The 27,834-nt window shown below is 34.9% G+C and overlaps 1 protein-coding gene across 12 annotated transcripts in view; it reads right to left on the bottom strand.

The window, feature by feature from the left end:
- The window catches only part of PTPRK (protein tyrosine phosphatase receptor type K), a 554,712-nt gene that overhangs the window by 36,486 nt on the left and 490,392 nt on the right, over window positions 1-27,834 (bottom strand). For 5 of the 12 annotated variants that reach the window (XM_012435085.2, XM_012435088.2, XM_064360711.1 and 2 more), the window contains exons 14-16: window positions 6,862-7,000; window positions 5,788-5,829; window positions 3,772-3,801 (exon numbers count right to left, since the gene is read on the bottom strand). In XM_012435085.2, coding sequence (XP_012290508.1) covers window positions 3,772-3,801; window positions 5,788-5,829; window positions 6,862-7,000 — 211 coding nt within the window. The remainder of the gene's footprint in view (window positions 1-3,771; window positions 3,802-5,787; window positions 5,830-6,861; window positions 7,001-27,834) is intronic. The other 7 variants (XM_012435091.2, XM_012435093.2, XM_012435089.2 and 4 more) reach the window with 4 other exon arrangements.

Here is a 27,834-nt window from a genome sequence, read left to right as displayed (position 1 = left end):
TTAGTATCTAAACCAGAGTAAATGTAGTACAAATACTACAAAGTCTCACTTAATAGACTGAGTTTATGTATAAAGGCTTTCCCTTTAAAACATTGATCTAGCAATTGGAGGACTGCTCCAGTGTAGGATATTTTTCTCTGAGAATTATAATACTTGGCTTCAGGGTGGTACATACACAACACACACAACACATGGACACATCAGATCTTACACTATGTTGTTTAAGGTAGTCAAAAACTAAGATTCGAAGATAGAGATGGCTATTTTAGAAATAATAAATAACGATAATCACAGAATCACAGTATTACTAATAAGAAAACAATGACAAAGTATAACAAGAACTATTACCACCACTAACATAACTACCACTACACCATCACCACCATCATTAATTAGCAACAGTTGCACTATACATTCAAAGAGCTATGAATCTCCTTTTTCTAGATTTGAGGGTAAAAATCCTGTATGAATATGTAGGTTTCTGACAGGTAATGTAAATGCGTGTTGCTGTCAGGGCAAGATACCACGAGGAAGGGTAATGCTTGTGAAGAACTGGAAAGCAGTTTAGGGGCAATTTGCCTAAGTGACTACTGGCATTTGATCCCAGTGTTGAACTTCTGACTTAATTTTTTTTTAAAGACAAGCTATGAATCTGATTGTTTATATTAATTTTCTTGATTTTTTTTTCAAGTAGTTTTATTTTTTAAAATAGTGTATAGACCAAATGAAACATCATCAGGCCACTTTCAGCCTGTGAACTTTCGCTTTCCAACCTTCCCTCTAGGCCATCATACAGATGTTTGTTCTTTAACCTACAACATTATTTGCCTGTAATATCTGGCTAACTTCTACCTGTTCTGTTTCAGTGTAATAGACACTTCATCAGGGAGGCTTTATATGACTGACTCCAAAACAACCTTTCTTAAGTTAGGCTAGGTATTTTCTATAGCACCACATTCTTCACCTGCAATGAGTCTTATTGATTGATAAATGCGAATATCTTTCAATTGCTTTCCCCACTGTGTGCTCCACAAAGAGAAGGGTGATCTGCATAGCCTTGGCACTTGACGCAGTGTCTGGCACATAGGAGGCATTCAATAAATACTTGTTGAATAGATGAATTAGGCCTGTTATACACTTGGCACTTTTCATTTGTTAACTCAATTCTCAGATCAATCTGCTGAAAAAGGCACAAGGATTCTAATTGTATAGATAAGTTCAATGAGGCTCAGGGGAGTTAAATAACTTGCCCAAGGTTATTTATCTAATAAGCAATGAAGAATGACCTGGTTCTACAGCCTAAGCTCTTATATTATATCTGGTTGCTTACACTTTTTAAACTGCCACATTTCACAGTGGCATTGCTTACTCTAGCAGTTGAACACTAGTTAATATACAGCGCTATTTACTCTAGCAGTTGAACACTAGTTGTTATCAATTTCAGCAAAATATAAATATAGCATAAATGTTTTGCCATTTTAAAATTTTAAAACAGCAAAAATTGCTTTAGGAAATAAATTCCTATCTTTGTGTCTTGGAAAAGAAAAAAGAATAAATTCATTTCTCAAAAAATATGAGAGACTGAATTGAATAAAAATAAACTGAAATTTGGATTCAAAATAACGTTAAAATTTTGAAGATGGGCAGTTCAAAGCCAATAGAAAAGACAAATTTAAACCCTGAGGCTTTACTTCAAAATATGTTTAATTTATAGGTATTTCAGAATTGGGGAAAAACAAGAAGTAATGAATTTGTCAAATGCATGACAGGTTAAAATTTTCATGCAATGACGGACTTTAACTTTTCAGATTCATAAACCTAGATTAGTTGACAAATTATGGGAGAATATAACCTTTGTTAATATCTGCCAGCCATGAATTATCAGCTTGGTTTTTATACCTTAATCCTCACAACAACCCTGTGAGGTAGGCTTTCATTCAGGTTTTTCTAAAACAAAGAAAAATTAACATCAGTGTTAAGTGTTGTTGATCAAAAACAGATAGTTACTATGACAATGCCAATGAATAGTAGCTCAAAGATCACATCTGATTTTCCTTTAAGCTCTCCTCTAATTTATATCTATTTTTATTTAAAAAAACTCTCTAATCAAGATAAGCATCACTAGGTATGGTTAAGCATCCTTTAAAAGCATATCTCTGTGACAACCTTTGCAGTTTTGATTAAAATTGCCAATAGCCCTATGTACTACAATAATATTAGTACAACCTGTTACATTGTCTGGAACACAGAAATGTTATCTATCCACCAAAAAAGGAAATCCCATTCTAATATCAGAGCTACACAACGGTTAATGTTAAGCTTATTGACAGTCTCATAATTAAATACTTATTGATTCTGGTATGTTTGATGCTTTGTCTCCTCCTGAGCAACTAGCATATCTAATGTGCACTTCAGAACAGTTAAGCAATTCATTTTGCAACTACTTTGAGTTTGACAGATGTGCAAATGACTTTCATTATCAAAGCAGCCAACAGCATAAACTTCTGCAGGTGGATGTATGGGTGGGCCATGAAGGGGGAAAGTGTTCCATCATTGTATGAAATGGTACAGCTGATTATCTCTGGCTTCATCAAACATAATTTAACAAGGATATTATGATTCATCACAATAAGTTAGGAGCACCGTTAGTGTACAGCTGCTTGGTTTAGCAGATTTTAGGAAGCAAATCCTTTATAACATTTAAAATGTTGGCAGAATTGTGTTATAGTCATGGAAACTCTTATAAAGGTTTTGTGGTAAAGTTAGCCTAAGTTTACTTAATGATTTAAATGCTGTGGGATACATGTTCCAAACATACTTAATTGCAATCCTTAAACCTTGAAAGTTGGTGGACCAAATACTGGTCAAGTAAAGTCCAAGAATGCTTTGCTGTATTGTTCCTTTGATTTGGATGAAAAACTACTCTGGCATATAAGGTGATAAGCTGAAAATGACTCAGGAAATAGAATGGACCATCTTCTCTATCCTTATCCAAATGAGCCATTCCATGCTTGAGTCTAGGAAGAGTTACAGACTCTGGAAGAGACCAGAGCAATGTGATGCCTCTATCTGTTTCTAAATAGGTCGACAAAGGTTTTTTTGGCTCTAGTTTTAGAAAACATTTGTCCTACTTAAGTTACAATAAACTCATTTTTTTCCTCTAAAAAGAATTTTTCTTTGTTGCTGCAACATCATGATTTTTCCACTTTTTTTTCTTTAATAAAAGCACAATAATTGCCTTAATGGCCAGACCAAAGATCTTCTGAAGTTATAACCCATCCTAGATTCCTAGAAATACGGAGAGAGATGTTATTACATGCAGACCTGAACTAATTTGTATCCTATGAAAGCATTTTGAATGTTTCATAAATACACTACTAGGCTCATTTTGTCAGATATAACGATGCTACATAAAGATAGTGATTTGTGAGTTACAACCACTATCTCTTCTTTATCAGATGAATGAAGTGCCATATTGCTCAGATAAGGTACAGGTTTAACAAGTAAATAAATGAGTTTTTGGCTCTAGACTAAAGCTACTTATGGAAAATTATAAATAAATTAAAAGTAGCTGGACATACAGAAATACAATATCCCTTTTTAAAAAGACTGGCAAAATAGGTAATAGAAAAAGTTTATAGTTTTAGAGTCTGGAAAAACTTTTTGTGAAATGTCACCAAAATTGCAAACATTCTGTTTTGTTTTGTTTTTGAAAAGGGATACTGCACCTTTAACACATGTAAAGTTGTACATCACCCATTTTCTACTTACAGGTAGTAGGAGTAAGAATAGTAGCTCCTCCTGGCAAGCAAATCACAGACAGTGGAAAAAGAGAAGCAATGGTGAATGAAAAGCGTGACTCTGTCACATTCAATAAAGCAGAAAAATGTGCGTTAAAAAATAAAATAAAATAAAATAAAATTCATGTTTTTTTGCTTTGCATTTCAATTTGCTCATGCACTGTTAGATTTTTTTTTTTGCCATGCAATTAAACAGACAGATATGCAATATAAAAAATAAAATTTAAAATACATAATTTGGAAAAAATAACATGCTGATATTTATTATTGCCAAAAAATTGAAAAATTAAATGGATTATGTATTTTCAACATGCAGTTAAGCATAATATCATCCATTACCATCTAAATATGTGACAGATGGAACAGCTGTGTATAAAACTTGTGTACTATATAGACTATTTTTCTTTAGATACAAAACATAAAGATCTATCATGTTAATAAATATATATACAGAATAACACCTAAATTTCTACAAACAAGTTATTATATCTTAATGTTACACAGGTATATACATATATTATGTGAATATACATATATACCATATACTATATATACACAAAGATACTTCTACAGTAGATGCATGTGAATATGATATCATACACATTTACTGTATTGAAACATAATTTCAAATTTATGTTTGAATTATTAATGTGTTCATGCTGTGTATGTAAAATATAATACACAACCAATGAAAAAATGGCATACATTTGGAAATAATTGAACAGCAATTAAATTAAAAAATGACATTGCGTTTTGAAAGATGCAATATCCCTTTTCTTGGCCTAAAAACTTACTTCATATATATCTTTAGCTATAAAACTTTACTCAATTGAATTACACACCATTCTTTTGCAAAACAACCAAAAAGACATGGAACTGTTTTCCGTATAAGAAATATACCTACATATATTCATCCCAGTGAGGGATAAAGTCAAACTTAACAATTTCCCCTTAAAATGTAGAAAAGAGGCTAAAGTAATTCGCTTTTCCATTATTTTTTATTATAAATTTATATATTAAAAGGGAAAGATTTTATATTAATAGTTTTAAGCTATCTTTGATGATAATATCCAATGCAATGCCACTATAATATCTATGCTTTTTTGTATGTATGATAAACATACTTGTGATTAAAGCATATATGGTACATGTGTGACATACGCTACATATAAGTAAAAGTCATTACAAAGTTGCTTTGGTAAGTAAGGAATTCAAGTAATGTAGATATAATACTATATGTCAGAAGGTAACATATCTAAATAATGAAACTTTCATCTACCTATAAATGTGCAACTTTTCCTGGTTATAAAGGTGATGGCGAGGAGCAGAAGCAAAAGCCCTAGCATACTTTCTATCAAAAGACAATCAAAGCATAATTATGAAAGCTCAAATGTTAACTATTTTAATAGAGAGGCTCATTAACTTAACCATTTAATATATCAACCAGAAAAACAAGTTGTCATATTATACAATTTTAGAGAGCTGTCAGAGCATTTTACCTCCCCCGCAAATCTTGCTTAGTGACGGCTTTAGCTTAATTTATGAAATTTATTTTTCAATTTTTTTCATTATTGTTAAAACAGAGCCCTGGATAAGGAGGGTTATCAAGACAAATGAATGTTTTCAAATAAAAGTGAATAGTTTAGCCCAATTCTAACTGAATGACGACATAATCAGAAGCCACTTTCTTGTGGCACACAATCTGAAGTGACCAGAATATTGTGAAGCAATGTTAACTCTACTCTCTAAACTGTTTAGTTAACTGTCCAAATACAAATTTAAACTAAACAGAGAAATAAGGTCTGAAGGTTATAATTGGTGATTTTTATTGATCTTTACTGGCAAATTTTTATGGCTAAAATACTTAAAACTTTTGCCTCACATATGATGTATTTTCCAACCACAGAGGGAGACAACAGCGAGAGAAAGCACTATTTGGGGAAAGCACGTATGTAGCTAATTTAACACAAAACACTATAATGCATACCTAATGTTTCTAATGCAGATGTGTCTTCTCCAACATATATATCTCCAGGGGATAATCGTAAAGAGGCAATATATTAAAATAAACTCTGATGGAATCATTAAAACATGTAGTATGAGTCTTATCTATAATGTTAATGCTTTATTTCAAATATAAAATAATTATAATAGTATACTAAATAATTTAATGCAATATAAGCAACATCATTTATTATATTTCTCAGTAGAGTTCATTGATTACAACCACTTCTATACACCAAACTACTTTAGGACTTTACTTTTGCATATAAAGATTTTTTTTTTAAAGTCCTTCCAATTTGAAGCAATATCCTCCCAAATACATGATGGGAAGGATTAGAACGTTATATTAGTTTCTAAGACAGTGCCTTACAGATTTATGACATTTTATATAATCTAAAAATGCTCAAATTATAAAAACTGTGTACTTTGAAATGCTTTTCAGCAGAAATATACTTTGGTCTCCACAGCAAAGCTCAGTTTAGTTTCCAGTAGGTCTTAATATCTTCACGTAATTCCAGAAGATGGCGATATTGGTTGATACAGTATAAAAAATTAATGTTCGATTAAAACAATTTACTCTCTATTTTAAAAGGCTAAAATTTTTAGTCAACAAATATTTAATATTTAAATAATGTTTATATTCTTCTCATATCTTATTTGTAGCCAAGATGTAGAAAAATACAGAGAAAGAGCACAAAATAATTCATAGATCACAGCCCAAGTAATAAATCCATATTTTGCCATTGTTAACAATAACACTTCAAATATAAGATAAATTATCTCAAGTACCTTTGCATCTGAGAAATTTAAATTTGGACATTAATTTCTAGGTCAACTTAACAAAAAGCATACGCTTATATCCAAAATTTAACTGCAAATAACCAAATAAGAATTTATTAGAAAGCACGTCCAATAGACTCAGGTGCCGAAAATGTTGTTAAAATTAAATTTTTCTTCTTGTTGTTTGTTCTAATTTAAAGGATCTTGAGAAAAACAGGTTTTTAAAACTAGAGACACAAATGGTAAGTGAGCGGGACAGGACAATATTAGGCCTTACCTCTTTTTTACAATTAATATGACAACTAGGAGAAGGAGGATGAACACCAAAATTCCAGCACTAATTCCTGCTATTTTCACCACTCTGTCTGTCTGCTTGGCGGGATCTGGGATCACTTCTGGTTCTTCTGTTGCTGCTGCTAAATAAATAAAAATAAATCAGTTACTGAAAGCAGCTAATAATCACAGAAAAAAAATATTGCCAGCAATTATTCCCAATAAACATAACTTGTTTATTGCATATTAATAAAAATAACCCCACAATGTAAATACATTGAAGAAGCAGGCTAAACTACAATATGAGACTTAGGGGTAGAGGTAAGGAAAATCTTTCTGACAGGAGATTTTGTTAATATAAAAAATAAAACAAACCTCCAAAATAAATATCAAAGAGAATGATGAACTACTTTTCTCCAAGTGTCCTCGAAAGTCAGAACACAAGGTTTTCTAGAAATTGGAAAAGATGGGGTCAGATTTCAAGGTTTATCAGTCAATGTAGCAAGTGCTTCTTGACTCAAATGCCAGGTGCTGTGCTTGGTGCTTTAAGGCAGTACCAATGGCACTTGTCTGGGAGAGAAGGGGTTAGGTTAAATAAATGCCTATTCTAACTGCTAGAGGCATGAGTTCATGATTTACTATATGAAATTTGAGATGAATAGTTGATTTGGCACGAGAAGAATAAGCAAAGAAAAACAGACACATCAAGGAATATTTCAAATTATTTTATTAAAACCTAGAAAATAAACTTCGAAAACAACTTTGAGAAGATGATTATTTTAAAAAACTTCTTTGTATGCCCTAACTTCCTTTCTTCCTCAAAATCATCTGATTACCCATCATACACACACACAATTAAAATTATAAACTTTAATTAATTTACAAGCCCCAGTAACTCTCTGAAGACATTTTTCTTTTACCTCATTTACCTTGAAAATTGACAAGGAAAGCATTATCACCTACAATTTGAAGGAACTATCCTTAGAAAGGATAAAGGAACTGAAGCTTAGAAAGATAAGGATAGTTTATAAATTGCTCAAGAACAAAGAAAAAATCAAATATATCTTCTGTCTTTTAACACAAAATTTCTCAATGTTTCCAGATCCATGACTCCTACTGCTAAAAATTGGTGTAACAAGAGTCCAAGTGATTCTCAGGATCAGACACATTTGGAAAACTGCCTTGAAGCACCCATCACAGCGCCTTCACTTGGAGTCAAGATATGGTGTCCAAATGAACAGAACCACAAAGAAATCTCTAAACCTAACCTCACATCTTTCCAATGGACATTTTGTTAATTAGCTTTTAAAAGTCAACAATTTTTCTACATTCTGACCCTTTCTTCTTTACCTTCTCCTCTTGGCTTATCTACCCCCAACCCATAGTTCTATACATCCAAGTATCTGCTCTACTTTTCCAACCAGCCACAGATTCTGTCAAAAGGAGACTGTTGAGGTAAACTATTCATTTCTCAAAGTAAAAATGTGAAAGAGTAAATATATCTAATGTTAATATCATTATATAAAATAGTAATTTAAAGCTACACCAGTGAGAAAGACATAGTTCAAATAAAAGCATCAGAACAGTTAACTTTGTAAAACATTTCACTATAGCTGTCTTAATTTATCTTATTTCAATTGCATAAAACTTCCCCATGGACTAGATTTGGTAACTATTTTTCTCAAACAGAAAAAGCAAGTCTTTGGCTGGTATATTTTGGGAAACTAAGGGAGTTTTTGTGTTTCCCTTTTTGACTTGACACTTTCCATATATTCTGGCTGTAGGAAATATCTAACCTCATAATTATGAAAAGAGGTCCCTTAAAGCTTTCAAACTATTTTATGGTTCAATTTATCAAAACATGTAAATATGTTAGACATCTTTTCCTTTCCAAGGGCAACTTTAGAAACATATATATATATATGTACACACACATATATATACACACACACGTACATATTGAAAACAAGTGGAATATATTACAAAGTTGAATGTAAAATCTAAAAGGAACATAGTTATTGCTTATAACTCTCAAATAGGATTGGTTTGGCACAGATACTACTTCAAATAGGAAGAGAAACAGAATGTTTGATGTAGAAATCCCTAGAAAAAACTTCAGTACATGCAACAAATCATCATTATCCACTAATTAAAGCCTATTTTCTTCAGGTTCTATATTATACTTGGCTTTCAGAGGGTAACGATAATGATCCCTTAGTGATTTTCTGACATATCTGAGTTATAGAATTAAATGTTTCTAAAAATTCTCTGGAAGAACAGTTCTTGCTTAATGAAGCCAGTATGTTCCATAACATTTTAATTAAAGAAGGTATATGCTATTATGGTATAATTTTCTAAATATATTATACTATATGTAGCATATGCTACGTTTTACAAAAATCTTCAGAGCTGCTAATCCCCACCAGATGCAGATAATGTATATAGGTACAAATATATTATATATGATGGTGCAAATATAAACTATCATCATGAAGTTAAGAACTGCACCTTTAATACTACCTAGGTTTAGTAATAAAATAAAAAACTGACATGAGGGTGATGGGTAAACAATTTTAAAGTCAGGGGATAAAGAAATTTTTAGTGTCTCCTAAGTAATATAGATAGGTTAATGAATTCATGTAAACATATTTCCAGAAATAAAAAGACAAATCTGAAAGTAAATTTTTTTTTTAACACAGATTCATACTAAAATGCTTGCAGGTGTACTAAGAATACAAAGCATTGAGACTTTCATAATATATTATGCAAATCAGAGACATTACTTTAAAGTCATAGTCTATATGTCTTTAAGACAAGACTTCAATTCACATTTACCAAATGGTTAATAAAGAAAAAAATGCCCATTAAATTATTTATTCAAGTTGGGTAAGGGTGCCTGTCTGTGATGATAATTCTGTGCCAAGAATTGTTCATTAATCTACAACATAATGATTAAACTTAAGTATAGAACTCTAATAAAATTCTCCAAATACATGTGATTTGGTGGTGGTTTTCCTTGATTGTGAATTCTCCTCAAAGTCATTAGCTGTGGCATTTATTATCATTACTATCACTACCATGAAATGTGTCTGCATAGATTTATTAGTTTGGATACTTTCATCACATGTATCTTTTAAAGTTCTTGGCCTGCTATAACCAAAGAACATAAATAGCCTATTTAAAATCATTCAAGCTTAGAAGATTCATTAAAGAAAATACAAGCAGTAGCCCCTAAGTGAGCATTTTCTATTTTCTTTAAAAAGAGCAAAAAGCTATTATGGTGGCAGCACCCCTGAGTCCTGTTTATAATTTATGCACATACAGAAAGACAATGTGGAGCACCTTTTTCAGAAATGCTTCCTTGGACATAAATCTTTCCTTTTTTATCTGCCAAAGAACATTTAAGGAATCCCCAGTGTTCAGAAGCCAAGTGCAGCATAATTCTTTGTACAGTGAGAAAAACAAAAAACAAAAAACTAAGGCACAATTATATTTTTATTGAGCAAATTTCTAGGATGCATTTTGGGGGGCAAAAATAGCTAAAGTGACTTCATCAATTGTGTCCTTGCTCCCATTACTTAGAAATGGCATAGCTTTAAAGTCACACAAATTCACCTAAAACTGTTTTAATAGCTGTGATTAGACAAATTCATTCTTCTACTTTCATAATGGACATTAGATATGGAAGCCTCTAAGTACAAGGTATTAAGTAATCTTATAGTGTCTTCAGAGATATTACTGTCACTCAAATTCTGCAAGTCCTCCTGGTATTTCATCAGTGCTTTCTTTCTCAGTTATAGATCTGAGAAATGTTCATACTTATGTCCCAGTCATTCCTTAAAATCCTAGCAGCAGGCTTATTCCCCCCATCCACACTAAACCACCTAATGTCTCTAATGACTTGCTAGTTACTGAATTCAATGTGTACTTTTCTAGTCTTATTTTTTGTGACCTCTTAATAGAATGTGACATTCCTGTCTACTCCCTCTTTCTTGCAACACCCTTTTCATGGAACTTTGATGAACTTGGATATCTCCTAGTTTTCTTAGGACTCTGGTCTCTCCTTTCCAGATTTTTGTTTGCTTATCCCTTAAAAATAGGTGTCCCTTTGAGTTCCTCAGGGACCTAGGCCTCTTGACACTGTGTTCCATACTTTCTGGCTTGGTGATCTTATCCATTTTCATCTCTTTAGTTACCATCCTGATAACTGATCACTCTCTAATCAATATATCTCTGACCAAAGTTTGCAACTCGAATTCCTGACCCATGGAGTCATGTAATTAGTATGTCTTCACGTCGATGTATGACAGTCACCTTAAGCACACCATGTCCAACCTGAACTCACAATCTTATCTCATGCCTGTTCTTTTTCTAGTGTATCCCCTTTCAGGAAATGGAAAAACTATCCATACAATTCTTCAAGGCAGAAATCTAGGCATCATTCTTGAATCCTCCACTTTCCTTATCTGTAGGATTAACATTTATCATCCAAATTGGGATGCTTTTGAAGGAAAGCAAAAATTGGAATTACCTGGAGCAAACTGGAATGCGTAATCACTTTACTTCTCTTTCTCATACAATTAGTTACGAAGCACTACTATTTCCTAAATATTCTTTGTTGTCACTTTCCCCATTGCCACTTCTACTACCTTCACTCAGATCAGTATCATCTCTCAGCCAGATCACACAGCAGCCACCTATGTTAAATCTCTGAACATACCTACCTTCTGCCTATTCTACCTCAAAACCCACATTGTAGCACATAGCATTTTCTAGGATTTCAACGGTATCTTATCACTCCATTGATTAGAACCCTCCAATAGCTTTCCATTGCTGTTAAGGTAAAGCCCATGAAAGCAGAAACCATATTTATTTTTCTCACCATTGAATTTCTACTAGGACCTAAAAAGGAGCAACACAACAGAAAATATTAGTTGAATGAATGAAATAACATCACTAAGCACACCTCAGCTAGGTTGCACTGGCATACAGAAAATCAGTTATGTCCTTAAAAACATAAGGATGTCTCTGATCAGACATTTCTCTTACTGTTGTGGATATTAACATAAAGTGAACTTGATATATACATTTCTGAGTTGTCTCTGGAAATTTCAAGCCCCTTTGTTACATTCCTTTACAGAGCTAACTGTTTCCACCACATGCCACCACCTATCACCAACCAATGTGCAAGAAAAGTCCAGTGTCATGGAAAGCACAAGAGATTGGATCAGCAAGACCCTGTTTTGATTCTTAGCTCTTTCCCTTATCTGTTGTGCGACAATGAGCAAGTGAGAATCTTTGAGAGTGAATACCTTCATCTCTTCACCTATGTTATGTAACTTTTAGGACTATCAGGTAACATAATGATGTGAAAAGGTTTTTGTAAACTAAAACACTTGGGATAGTAGGAATAGTAGTAGATGCTGCTGCTCTAGGTAGAGGTAACCTAGATGTCAGTTCTTTGGGTCCAATATATAGAAATGAAAAACTATGAATAGGAAAAATGAAATCAGTGGAAAACAGCTTTTAAAAAAAATCTTAGCTGTCTATTATATAAATATACAGTGACAGGTTTTGTAAAACACATGTTATTAATTACACATGCTGCCACAGTGGACGCCTAAACCTTCTGGGCGTCTTGAAGTATGTGTTATTTAACTCAATGATCTTTTGAAGTAATTTGGCTTCCTCATTGCATGTGATCTTATGAAACTTGCCCCTTATTAGATCACTGACTAAAACAAACAGGGTCTACCAGGGCTTTTACTGGTGAGAAAAGAAAGCAGCTAAATGCTACATGCTTTGTTTTAACAGTAGTTGGAAAATAATTTATTCCCCTTTAATAAAGATATGAAACCCAAAGATTTCTGATGTGGAGAACAGTGCAAAAGTCTATGAAGCCTTTAAACAACTAAAAAAATAAAATTAGACATTAACATTGCTGATATTTAAAACTAATTTCACATTGCTTAAGGCATCTCTAGTCTACGAGTCTCTAAATTTGTTTTGGTTTTAAAGGCACAGCTCAAATGCTGTATAAAATTCTGAAGTGACATAAATACTTTTTAAGAAAGCAGTAAGTATCATGTTTTAGGAATGTATATAATGTTAAAACAAACATGTAAAATATTGTTTTGGTTCACAGTAACTTAATGAAGAAGAAATGTTTTAATGTGCCTATTAATTTTTCATCAAGCTTCCCATTAAATTCATTCAATTATGTAAAACAGAGTGTTAGTGTACTGTCTTACTTCTTAAACACAGATGATTCTATCTGCTAAGTTCTCTCTGAAATTGGTTCTGAATTCTCCACCCCACCTTCAACTGCCTTCAAGACCCAGTCTTTTTTTTTTTCACTAGTCCTCCTGCTTCCCATGTTGGCTACCTCAGGTTTATCCTATATAATGCTAATTGGATGAGTTTTCTAAAATGTAAATGTGATGAAATGACTACATTGCTTTACAAGAGGAAAAGGCAAAAGTTATGGCATATAAGGCCTTTCACAAACAGGCTCCAATCTTTCAACCTCATCTTCAGAGACACTTTCATTCATACACTCTTATCATTAAACTCATCCACCATTTCTCAAATACTCTTTATTCTATTTTAGGAGTTGACAAACTGTGGTCCTCGGGTTGTACAGGTCCATTTTGATGAAACAAAGATTGTAAATATTCAACCTTACAAGATAATACCAAACTGTTACCAACTTATATACCCACCAGCAGTGTATGCCAACCCCATTTAAATTATATCTTACGATTTTCTTAATTTTTGTCACTTGAGCAGTAGAAAATGATATGTAATACATATTTGATTACTACTAAAATGACTTTCTGAGATACTTGAAATATCCCTAGCTGTTTTTTTTCTCTGAAATGCTCAGTATATGCTTTGACTGAAATTTGTATTTGAGTATCTTCTCCTATCAGATTGTGTAAAGGATGAAAACCATCCTTTCTTTTCAAGATGTTAAAAGTTTGTGGCTAGGACGCCCACTACAAAAGACAGATTAAGAAGAGAATAATACAAATTTATTAATGTAAGTTTTACAAGACATGGTAGACTCATAAGGAAATGAAGACCTCAAGCAACAGTTAAACCTGAGTGTTCCTTGTTCATTGCAGCACAGTTTACAGTAGCAAAGACCTGGAACCAACCCAAATGCCCATCGATGATAGACTGGACAGGGAAAATGTGGCACATATACACCATGGAGTATTATGCAGCCATCAAAAACGATGAGTTCGCATCCTTTGAGGGACATGGATGAACCTGGAAGCCATCATTCTCAGCAAACTGACACAGGAACACAAAATCAAACACCGCATGTTCTCACTCATAGACGGCTGTTGAACAATGAGAACACATGGACACAGGGAGGGGAGCACTATACACTGGGGTCTGTTGGGGGGAAATAGGGGAGGGACAGTGGAGGGTGGGGAGTCAGGGAGGGATGGCATGGGGAGAAATGGCCCATATGGGTGAGGGGGAGGAAGGCAGTAAATCACACTGCCACATATGCACCTATGCAACAATCTTGCATGTTCTCCACATGTACCCCAAAACCTAAAATGCAATAAAAAATAAATAAATTAATCAATTAAAAAAAAAACCTGAGTATTCTTATAGCAGATTTGATGAAGGGTGAGCGTTATAGTGGACTATGACGGAGTAAGGAGTATGAGCTAAGTATAGTAAACTGCAGAAAACTTAGCAAGGTCTGTTTGTTCAGATTCCTCTCTGTGTATCTTACCTTTGGAAAGAAGGGTGCATTTTTTTCCCTAGCTACAAGGAGGACATTTCTCATATGAGGGTATTATGATCTGCTTCAAAAGAAGGTCGGAGAGATCTTCTGCTTCTGTCACTTTCTCAAATATTTTTTAGGCAAAAATATTTAATATGCCAAGGTGCCATATTTTGGGGTAATATGTCCTGGAAGACATCAGCAGCTTTTCTTCCCACTTTACTTATGGTATGAATAACAGTTATTAATTTTAATAAAGTCAAATATATAAATCTTTTTTTTATGATTAGGATCTATTGTTTAAGAAGTCCCTTTCAAACCTGAATTAAAAAAAAAAAATCCTCCTCCCTCCCCACATACATACATATCCAGTTACCTATGGATAACTTTTGTATTGATCCAGTGATCTACACAGCCACTTCTGTCCCATATCAAAATTATGTAAATACATGACTCACTTTCTGGAGTTTCCATGATTTTCTAAGAGGAAGTATATTATTCTGTGCTGATATTACATGATTTCAATTACTACAGTTCTGTAATATGTTGTATACATGATGGAGCTATTCCCATGCTTAGTTCTCTTCCTGAGCATCTTAGCTATTTTTTATGTTGTATTCTGGGTAACTTCTTTAGATTTATACGCTAGCTAATAAACTATCTCTTCCCTTTTGCCAAATCTGCTATTAAGGCCATCCAAAGAGTTGTTTTTAATTTGAACAATTATGCTTTTCTTTCCTACAAGTTCCATTTGGTTCTTGGTAAACGGTTCTCTTACTTATTCCTAATAGCATCTTGTTAATCTTTATGATTTGCACTTTATTTCTTTAGAGGTTTTGTACAAGGCTATTTGTATTTGACAATCCCAATACCCGCAGTTTTTTTGAGAATTTACATCTGTTGTTTTTTGCTAACTCTCACAGTGAGTTACTTTCAAGAATGCTTGGTAACCTCTGATTGTGAGTTAATTGCTTTATATTAGTCTGTGGGAACCCTGCAGGTCTAAATTGATCATGCTTTCATCTCAAAGATAATTTACATCTCCTACCAGTAGCTATGAGGTGTCCCAGACGTCAGACCACCTCTGCCAGCTCCATATGGGAGTCCCAGGCTAGACAACACTTTTATTACCAGTCTGAAGATAAAAATCTCAAGGGCAATATAGTTTTAGCATCCCCCTTCAGGGATCACCAACCTCTCTTTATGCCTGTCGCTCACTGTTTTCATCTCCAGTCATATAAATATAAATATATATATGTGTGTATATATACACAACTGAAAGTATATATATATACACACACATATATACATATATATACACACACACACACATATATAAGTGTGTATATATATATACTTTCATATTTATATGACTGGAGCTGAAAGCAGTGAGCAACAGGCATAAAGAGAGGTTGGTAATCCCTGAAGGGGGATGCTAAAATTATATTGTGTATAAAGTATATATCTGTGTGTATATGTATATATACACAATATAATATATACAATATATATATGCCTATATACATACATATACACACAGATATATATATACACACACAGATATATAGCAGAATAGTGGGTCCTGAGGTATCTTCCCCAGCCACTCTAAGTCCAGCAAAGTATCCAAAGATATGTCCTGTCCAGGATAGGATTGTTCTGCAGAGGTCCTCTGAGAACTGAATTTGCCAGGCTTCCAAAATGGGAAGTTGGATCATGGGCTTCTATGTTCTTTAGTTTTCCTGACACCTTTCTTTTAACTACCCTCTCACCTCTAAACACCAGTTAATTATTTTCCCATAACCCAAATAAAAATTGTATTGCAAGTATTTCTCAGCAAGTCTACAACTCACACTGGGTCTGGGGAAAACTGAGGGCAAAGATATAATCTCATTCAGGTCTTTATGTCTAATGATTTTTGCATAGTTACCAATACATTATAAAAGTTTAATATATATTTGTCCAATGAATAGGTAACAAATGAAAAATGCTCATAACTTGTCAAGGTATGTTACCTATATAAGAGCATTTATCAACTATAATACACTGTTTAAAGTTTTAATTTTTTTTGAAAAAAATACATGAATGCTACGGTTAACTGAACTAATGTATAAAATCTATAACAGTCTGAAGAGAAAGAAATTCTGCTCTTCATAGTATCCATTGGTAAAGAACTTCAACATCTCTGGAAAACATTCAGAGGGAACACTCTCATCAGGTGGCCTTAAATTATTTTTGATAAAACAAAATTATTAATCAGAGTCTGAATTCCAGCTTTGCCACAAGTTGACCTTAAGTAAGTTAACCACTGCTCCTCTCTTTCTAAATCTAGATTTCTGCACCATAAATACTATAACATCACAGAAGCAGCATTAGATGGAGAGAAGTCTACCCTCCAAAAATATAGAGACAAGAGTTTGTTTATATTTATCATTTAGTACATATTTGTTGAATACCTGATGGGTACAAAACACTGTACTAGGCTAAAAAACCAGAAAGATGAACAAGCATTCTTCCTTAGAGAGTGTATAAACTAGAAGAAGAGTATGGTAAGTACTCAAATGACTGTACTTATTCGCAGAATACTGCAATACTACAATGGCTACTGGTATTAGAGAAGAAGGACAGATGGGGTTCCTTCACAGAAGGATGAATTTGTATCTGATTTGTTGATACCTTAAAACATTTCAAAAGAAGACATTTATGCAGCCAACAAATATACGAAAAAAAGCTCATAGTCACTGGTCATTAGAGCAATGTAAATCAAAACCACATTGAGATACTATCTCACGTCAGTTGAATGGCGATCATTAAAAAATCTAGAGACAGCATGCTGGAGAGGATGTGGAGAAATAGGAATGCATTTACACTGTTGGTGGGAGTGTAAATTAGTTCAACCATTGTGGAAGACAGTGTGGTGATTCCTCAAGGATCTAGAAATATAAATACCATTTGACCCAGCAATCCCATTACTGGGTATATACCCAAAGGATTATAAATCATTCTATTATAAAGTCACATGCAGAGGTATGTTTATTGTGGCACTGTTTACAATAGCAAAGACTTGGAACCAACCCAAATGCCCATCAATGATAGACTGGACAAAGAACGTGTGGCACATATACATCATGGAATACTATGCAGCCACAAAAAGGGAAGAGTTCATGTCCTTTGCAGGGACATGGATGAAGCTAGAAACCATCATTCTCAGCAAACTGACACAAGAACGGAAAACCAAACACCACATGTTCTCACTCATAAGTGGGTGTTGCACAATGAGAACACATGGACACAGGGAGGGAAACATCATACACCAAGGCCTGTTGGGGCGTAGGGGGACTAGGGGAGGAATAGCAGCGGGTAGGGGGATTGGAGAGGGATAACATCAGGAGAAACACCTAACGTAAATGACGGGGGGATGGATGCAGCAAATTACCATGGCATGTGTATACCTATGAAACAAACCTGCACAATCACACATGGACCCCAGAACTTAAAGTATAATAATAATAATATAATAATAATAATAATAATAAACATTTCTTAGACTCATTCAACATAAAAGTCCAACTCTGGTTTTCAGATAAAGAAAGAAAAACTCAAGGGAGGGAAGTGGCTTTTTCACTGTCGCAGTATTAACTTCTGACACAATTAGAAATACAGCCCATGCTTCCTGACTCCCATCTGGCACTTTCCCTTGGGGGAAATGTGATTAGCCACCTATATTAGGTGCAATTTTTAACACTGCCTTTTCAAACAACGGGGGTGAGGTGGGGGATACAATAGCGGTATCAACCTCACCCTACCTAACAAAAACCTCACTACCTAACAAAAAGAAAGAAAAAGTTCAGGTGATATAAATACAAATAAATTAGCAGTCAGTCACATCAAATCCTTTTGGGGAGAAATAAAAGCAGACTTATGTGGACAGACGAATGAATGGAATCTGGGAGGGTTCTGAGAGGAAGCCTTAGAAGCAAAAAGAAAAAAAAATACATATTCCATGCCCCATCTTTTTTTTTTTTTTAATACTTTGGGCTCTGGGGTACATGTGCACATCCTGCATCCTGCAGGATTGTTGCATAAGTACATACATGTCACATCCCCCCCGCCACCTGTCGCCTACATCAGGTATATTTCTCCTGGTGTTATCCCTCCCCATCATCCCTGCCCAACGCTGTCCCTCTCCTCCCTCCCCTCCCCTCTCCTCCCCTCCCCTCCCCACCCCCTTCCCACCTAGCCCAGTGAGTATTGCTCCCTTCCCTGTGCTCAAGTGTTCTCATTGTTCATCACCCATCTATGAGTGAAAACATTGTGTTTGGTTTTCTGTTCTTGTGTTAGTTTGCTGAGAATGATGGTTTCTAGATTCATCTATGTCTCTATAAAGGACACAAACTTGTCATTTTTTATGGCTGCATAGTATTCCATGGTGTATATGTGCCACATTTTCTTTGTCCAATCTATCACTGATGGGCATTTGGGTTGATTCCAAATCTTTGCTATGGTAAACAGCGCTCCAACGAACATACGTGTGCATGTGTCTTTATAATAGAACGATTTATAATACTTTGGGTATATACCCAGTAATGGGATTGCTGGGTCAGATGGAATTTCTATTTCTAGATCCCTGAAGAATCGCCACACTGTCTTCCATAATGGGTGAACTAATTTACACTCCCACCAGCAGTGTAAAAGTTTTCCTTTTTCTCCACATCCTCTCCAGCGTCTGTTGTCTCCAGATTTTTTAATGATCACCATTCTAACTGGCATGAGATGGTATCTCAATGAGGTTTTGATTTGCATTTCTCTAATGACCAGTGATGATGAGCATTTTTTCATATGTTCGTTGGCCGCATAATACCACAACGGAGATATAGACCAATGGAACAGAAAAGAGACCTCGGAGGCAACGCCAAACATCTGCAACCATCTGATCTTTGACGAACCAGACAAAAACATGCAATGGGGAAAGGTTTCCCTGTTTAATAAATGATGTTGGGAAAACTGGCTAGCCACATGCAGAAAGCTGAAACTGGACCCCTTCCTGACACCTTATACAAAAATTAACTCCAGATGGATTAAAGATTTAAACATAAGAACTAACACCATAAAAACCCTAGAAGACAACCTAGGCAACACCATTCAGGACATAGGCAATGACAACAAAAGCCGAAACAGACAAATGAGAGCTAATTAAACTTAAGAGCTTCTGCAGAGCAAAAGAAGCAATCATTAGAGTGAAACAGCAAGCAACAGAATGGGAAAAAATTTTCGCAATCTACCCATCTGACAAAGGGCTAATATCCAGAATCTACAAAGAACTGAAGCAGATTTACAAGAAAAAAACAAACCCATTCAAAACTGGGTGATGGATATGAACAAACACTTTCCATGCCCCATCTTAAACCCATAAAGGAAACATTTGTTTTTATTTTTTTTGTTTCCTTCTTTTCATTAATTAAATTATTTGCTGTCTCTGGCATGTGCCTGGCACATTTCTAGGCTTTGAAGAATCATCTCTGAACAAGGCAGAGAATATCACCCCTCTCGTGCGGTATACATCCCTGTGTTGTTTAGTAAATGATAGAGAAGTAAACAAGGATCACCTGACAGTGAGGAGTTCCATACTGAGAATTACAACAGAAGGATAAGGTTGACTGCCTTGGTGACCATGTTAGATTTGGAGAGAAGACCTTTCTGATGAAGACATGGAAGTAGATGGTGTGTGTGTGTGTGTGTGTGTTTGAGATGGAGTTTCGTTCTTGTTGTCCAGGCTGGAGTGCAATGGCATGATTTGGGCTCACTGCAACCTCCGCCTCCCAGATTCAAACGATTCTCCTGCCTCAGGCTTCCGAGTAGCTGGGATTACAGGCATGAGCCACCATGCCCGGCTAATTTTTTTTTTTTTTTTGTATTTTTAGTAGAGACGGGATTTCTCCATGTTGGTCAAGGATTACAGGTGTGAGCCACCTTGCCTGGCTGATGGTGTGGTTTTTTAATAAGTTCATGAACTGCATCATCTCAAAAGCAAAAAAGCTTGAAGTGCCTTGTTTATGTAGTAGGTGCTAAAGGGAGTTCAGTGATTATGGAGTTGTTTAATTGACAAATGAGACTTTTCTGCACACCTGAAATAATAAAAATCAGAGAATAACAATAGGATGAAATTAAAATTTAATTTGGGGAAGTAAAAAAAAAAAGAAGTGAAATAATATAATGCTATACCCTTGAAAATAATGAGCTGGTTCACATTTATGCCAAAGGTAAGGGAAGGAAAAAGTGTAAATAACAAGAAACTACACCTTCCACATACTGATTATTATATGTGGGACATTCAAGTAGTAGTGGCCTATTATGAGTAAAACGAACTGAGCTGAACATTAGTGGGAAATAAGAGAAAGAAGTTCAAACAAACAGTGTGGGGTTATATATCCAAACACAGTGTTTATGGTAAAGCAGGCTACAGAACAACTAAACCTGACCCTTAAAGTGAAATTTTTCTGAAATGATAAATGTGGATATCTGAAGATGTCAGGGGGAAAAAAGCTTTATGATAATGTCAATGATATTTTTTCCCTCCCACAAACTACAGGAACAGAAAAGTCTCTTCTTCAGGGAAAAATCTAAAATATTAAAACCCAGGCACTGTATGTAATTAAAAGGCAAATGCACTTGACATTTTTGTTGGCACAAACTCAGAATGCCAGATCTGGGCCAGTCATCCAAACATGCCATTCAAAGCACAAACAGGAATAAAATCACATTTGAATACTAGAGAAAGAAATAAAAAACAAATAGAACCTTTAATAGTGCTCGAATTATAAGAATGTGATGTGATCTAAAATAGTAAAGATGGTCTACCTTTTAACCTATTCCCCCTTTTCTTATTTAAGAAATGAAGGGTTAAGATTAGCAGTTTTTTGGGATGCTTTTAGTTATGAATTCTATTTTCATTTTGAGCAGGTCATTTTCCGCCAAGGCTTGGATAATTCATTAATCTGACATATCTCAGGAGAACACACAACATGGTTTAAATCACATTAATAGAGGTTGGACTGTAATTTTCAGAGGTGTTTATTTACTAAATTAGAGACTGCCTTAATATTAGACAGATGAACCAGATTTAAAAATGATTTTAGTTGAGCTCTAGCCTTTCCAAGATAATTTACTATAAAGTCTAAATTATTAATAAACATTTTAGAGTTTGAGATTGGTTTTTAATCCTAAAATATTTTTTGGCCTTCAGTGAATGAAAAGATTGGGAGCCTTATTTGTTTGTTTGTTTGTTTATTTATTTATTTTGAGATGGCATTTTGCCCTAGTTGCCCAGACTGGAGTGCAATGGTGCGATTTTGGCTCACTGCAACCTCTACCTCCCAGGTTCAAGTGATTCTCCTGTTTCAGTTTCCTTAGTAGCTGGGATTATAGGCGCCAGACACCATGCCCAGCTAATTTTTTGTATTTTTAGTAGAGATGGGCTTTCACTATGTTGGCCAGGCCACCTATATCCAAAATACTTTTATGGGCTATAGATTGTTCAATTCTGGATAATCAACCTTTTTATACTCAATAGCTTCCCCTTGTCTAAATTGAACCCTTTCAATAAGAAAGTTTCATCTCTTCCACAAAGCCTTTTCCAGCCCCTCAATCCCCCCAGGGTGTTCAGAATTCTTATGCACTTGTTGGCTTTATTTCTCATCTGAACTCTGAATCACAGCCTAATAGAAGTAGGCTGGAGTTTTAGAAAGAGCAAGGCTTTCTGAAGTCACCATTCACTAATGTATAGACCTGGAGAAGTTATGTAACTTGAATCTCAGTTTCTTCATTTATAAAATGGGGTAGTAATATTCTTTTATATGGATATTCTAAGGATTATATGAGATAATGCTGAAGAAAGCATACAAAAGTTTGTTTCCTATGTGTATTTTCCACTCATTTCTTCTTGGAGGGCACAAGACCTGCACCTATCTTGACTCTCTAGCAAAGAGTAAGAATTCAGGAAATATTTGATCCCCAAATCTCTTGCTTACATTAGAGATTTGACCACCAACATTCTGTACGCCACTGTTTGGAAAAAAGAGTTTTACAGTGTAAATGCAAATTGGCTTTTGCCTGCTATTTCAAAAGCTAGGGTAATTGGTATAAATTAGTCCTCAGAAGAAATTAAGTGCCTGTTAGTGGCACAGTTGGACCTCTTATACTCCTTTCCTCTTTATGGCTGCTTCAGATTCTCCTGCGACGACGTTATAAAACACTGTGTGCTGATGGAGGGGCTGAAAGGTTGGGGACAGAGTTGTGCTTGTTTTGTCTTTTTGCCACGCAAACTTTTGGTTCCTTACGTTTCTTCTCTTAAAATCTAACTATCAGCAAACTTTAAGCAGGTGACTTCATTTTTCTTTGATCTTTAATATATTCACTTTTTCAATTATTTTCAAATGCACTGAATCCAAGTGATTCACATATCCCACTTAAGAGTTTTGAATTCCTTAAAGCCAGTTTCTATGCACCTCACTCCAAATGTGTCCAGCTACAGTCAGTGACTCCTAGCTTATGGAATAAAGAAAAAGTCTTCATTGATTTTGAAGAGATCGCTGAGGCACTGTCCTCCAGATTGCCAGATCACACAACTGCCTGGGAGTCCTCAGTATTCCCTGGAACAACTATCCCACCCGGATGATCTGAATTACTCCTCTTGCATATCCTGCACTCTGAGTTTGCTCTTTCTCATGGATTTCACTGAATTTATATTTTATGAACATATTTCTTTCACAATCTGTCCCAATATGTTTTCACAATTTGGGAGACTAGAGAGCTAAAATATTTAAAGGAAAATTGTGTTCTCTATCAAGTTTACACATACTTAGTAGGCTAAGATACTGGAGCCTGCCTCACCTCAGCTACTTGGGATCACTGTATGAACCAAAATGCTCAGATACAGAGATTGAAAACTTAAATTACAAAATCCCATCCTCACTGCATTTTCTGCTTTACAAATACTGAATACTTCTCTGACCTGTAGTGAACTCAGCAGTGGAGCTAGAGGAGCAAAAAAAAAAAAAAAAAAAATTGGGCAAAAGAAGAGTCAAAGTAAAGGCTAAAATCTGTAAAACCAAGTATAATTTGAGAAACAGGATCCATAGAGCTATCCAATAAATTATTAATAACATCACATCTGACAATTAACAATTTTCCCCAAATCTTACGTGGAGAGTGATTTCTAATTTTCTTGAAATTAGAAACTTCAAGCTGAAGTTATAAGAATCAGGTGAAAGGACAGACCTTACTCTATTTTTCTACTAGTTTTTTTGCAAGATAATAATTCCTTCAGATTTGCAAGAATAAAGGTTAGTCTTTTAGGCAACACACCTCAGAAATATAAAATTTTTTGCTCGTTCTGCACAGTTGAGTGAAAAGACCCAGTCCTGGGCAAGAACAAAATGGATGCCTAGCCATATTCGTGTTCCAATTTAGGAATGGAAAGGAAGGCAGAGCACCTCTATCTGAGATCAGTGGTCACCAGTCTCTTGGGAATCTGTGTGGCCTAAACGAGATGTAGTAGTCAGCAGCAGACCTCAGATATCACTCCTCTATTTTTATGATGTAAAATATTTCTGTACATATAACTCACTTCTGACCTTAAATTCACAACTTCCTAAAGTCAAATTTTCTTCATCAAACCTCTCTGAATGTTAGATTGGCAGTCTCAGCCCGTTCTAACTTTCTCTACTCTCCTTCTGCCCTGGAGCTGGTGTTGCCCCCTTTTTCTTAATATTCAGATTATCTTCACTTCTGAGTTTGCCTCCAGCATGTTCCTTATTTTGCTATGGTTTCCCAATAAAACTCTACTGGGAAATATTCTTTTAAACAATATGATAAAAACAAATAATCATTTCTCACCTAGTATATTTTAAAACAGAACTATTCGATATCTCATATTATTTTTTTGAGACAAGGTCTCACTCTGTCTCCCAGGCTAGAGTGCAACGAAGCTATATAGATCAGCAATATAGTTTTGCAATTTTTAAACATGTACCAAAAGGATGAATACGAGAGAATAGAATGTAAATTGTAATATTTACCTTTTCAACTAAGATCACATAGTACTAGTTTATTTTGCAGTATAACAAATGTGTCTTTGACATATGTGGAATAAATTCTACAAAGCTGAAAGAATTTGCCAGTCCTTTTAAATTAGATTATCTCAAGCTATTTCCAAATCCTCAACAAACTGAAACATGGTTTTTGCATTCTGCATGTAAGAATGTGGCTGACAACGAAGATTTCATAAGACACTCTACTCTCCCTGTGAGGCCAAGTTTTGCATTCCTTCATTAGTTTGTATGAATTCATATTCCGAAGTCTCTGGTTCAGACAGATTGTTTTCTCTAACGCTTTTTATATCAAGATTATTTAAGCTGAACCTGAAAGGAGACAACACATTCTTATACATTTTTGCAAAATTGTCTTATACATCTTTTGCAAAATTAGAGGAAGAATAAGTAAACACGTTTAAATCAAGATGAAAATGAATGGTTTGTAGATTACAAAACCTTGGTTCTATCTAGCTCAAATATGATAAAATGCTGACTAAACAACTGCATCTAACAGAAACAGTCATAAAATAATTTTCTATGTCTGTATTAATTTCTTATGGCCACTGTAGAAAACTGCCACAAACACGATGGCTAAAAACCACACACATTTGTTCTCTCATAGTTCTGGGAACTAGAGGTCCCAAAAGCAGTATTACTGGGCCAAAATCAAGGTGTCAGTAGAGTTACCCTCACTGCAGAGGCTCTAGAAAAGAATTCATTCCTTGCCTTTTCTAGCTACCAGTGGTTGCTGGCATTCCTTGACGTGGAGTTACATCACTCCAATCTCTGCCTCTGTGGTCACATTGCCTTCTTCTCCTCTGTGTGTCAAATCTTCCTCTGCTTTGCTCTTATAAGGATACATGTAACTGGATTTAGGGCCCACACTGTTAATCCAGTAAAATCTACCTCGTCAAGATCCTTAATCACATTTGCAAAGATTGCTTTTCCCTAAAAGGTAATATTTACAGCTCATGGGAATTAGGACCTGGTATCTTCCAGTAGACATTATTCAGGCTGCTAAAATCTACATGCTTTCCAATGTATTTTTAAATAGAATTTTTCAAGGTATAGGCTTTAAAAAAGTAAGAGAATCCCAAGAGATCTAAATATAAGAGAGAGAGGCCTAAGTGATGATATTGAATCATAATGAACAAAGGAAGGCAAAGATGATCGTCTGCCATATTTGATAGATGTTGGTAGGCAACATCTTCTCTTCATGTTCCGTTGTTTGTTGTTTGTTTTTATTGCTACCAGAACCTCTTATCATTCTCTACGCACTCATGTAAATACTAGCTGCAGAAGGCCTGGCAACTTGGCTGAAATGTTACTTTTCTCCTATTTGTTTATGTGTAAAATAGTCTTTCACTTACATCAAGTAAAAATTAAAAATTAAAAAAAATACAGTTGTAATAGCTAATTCTCAATGGCTGAACGGTTGCATTTGAAAGAGGAATGAAAATCACTCCAGGTACCAGGAAAAACTACTGTGTGATCTGGGATAAGTTATCTCCTTTTTTTGAGACTCACTTTTCTCATCTATACAATGAAATAACTAAATCTTGCTCTCTATGCTTGTTTTGAAGATTACTGAATATACATTTAAAGTACCTAGAAGTATTTAGCACATAGCAGGAACTTAATATACAATTATTGGTATTACTATTAGAGAGAAAGACATTACTAGCATGTAACATATTGTTATTTGACACGATTAAATCATCTTTAAAAAAATAAGGATTCTTTTTGAATAGTCACACCAATAGTCCTGTGTTTGCTTTTAACAGAAAGTGGGGTCAGTAGTAGTTTAAGGAGGCTATTATTCATTTTATAATATTTTCCTTCTCACTGCGATATGCAGAATATACACTGAAATTGTGGTTGACACAACACTCCAACCAGTGTCCTCTTTTATTCACTCTGTATTTCTTTTCTTTTGAGACAGTCCCACAGTGTCGCCAGGTGGCAGGCTGGAGTGTAGTGGCACAATATCGGCTGACTGCAACCTCTGCCTCCCGGGTTCAAGCAATTCTCCTGCCTCAGCCTCCTGAGTAGCTGGGACTACAGGCACGTGCCACCACGCCCAGCTAATTTTTGTATTTTTTAGTAGAGGCGGGGTTTCACCATGTTGGCCAGGATGGTCTCAATCTCTTGACCTCATTTCACCATGTTGGCCAGGATGGTCTCAATCTCTTGACCTTGTGATCTGCCTGCCTCGGCCTCCCAAAGTGCTGGGATTACAAGCGTGAGCCACTGCGTCCAGCCTCACTCTGCATTTCTTAATCCGCTTAATAGATATTAATAAATCCACTTGCTGTGCTAGATGCTGAGGGAGGTGTAAGTGTGACACAAGCCTTGCTCTCATGCAGCCTGTAGTCTAGAAGGGGAGGCAGACATTAAACAAATAATTAACTACTGTCAATTTTTCCTGCTACACAGGAAAAAGACAATTCACTCCTTTCTCTGACTTGACATATAGTTCACAGTGCCCAGAAAACTGGGATTCTTGATCGACTGCACCACATATCTCCTAATTAGCAACACTCACTAGTTTGGCCCCATACTGTACCCAGCTAACACACACTTTCACTGGCAATAGAAGAAAATACTTATCACCATGCTATGACCAAAGTATTTTTATATACTCATTATTTCTTAGAATACTGCATATAGCAATTCCTTTAAAAGCAGACTCTACTAGCATGTTTTCCACTGAACAGAATTGTTTGTCCATTTAACCAAAAGGTATTTATTGCCTGGGAATTCATTAGTTCATTATTTGAAGATATATATATATATATATATATATATATATATATATATATATATGTATCTTGCCATATACATATATTTCTTGCCATATATATATATATATATATATATGTAATGAAAATGTATAAAACAATACCCACATTCAAAGAGTTCAAAGAGTCCTTCAGGAAATTGGATGCCTAAAAGTCAAAGTGACCTTTTAAAAAAAATGTTCAGTGCTTCCTCTGTTAAATGAATGATCATTTCAGAGCTTTGTAAATGCCAAACTCTTTTAATACATTATTTCAATTAGCTTTCCCAAGCACCTATGAGGCTTGTTGTATCTTCTTTTTTTTTTTTTTTTTTGACATAGTCTTGCTCTGTCACCGAGGCT

This window comes from Aotus nancymaae, unplaced genomic scaffold (genome assembly GCF_030222135.1).
Source record: "Aotus nancymaae isolate 86718 unplaced genomic scaffold, 86718_ANA_hifiasm-v0.15.2.pri h1tg000040l, whole genome shotgun sequence".
Lineage (NCBI taxonomy): Eukaryota > Metazoa > Chordata > Mammalia > Primates > Aotidae > Aotus > Aotus nancymaae.
This window is presented reverse-complemented; position numbering and strand designations above follow the sequence as displayed.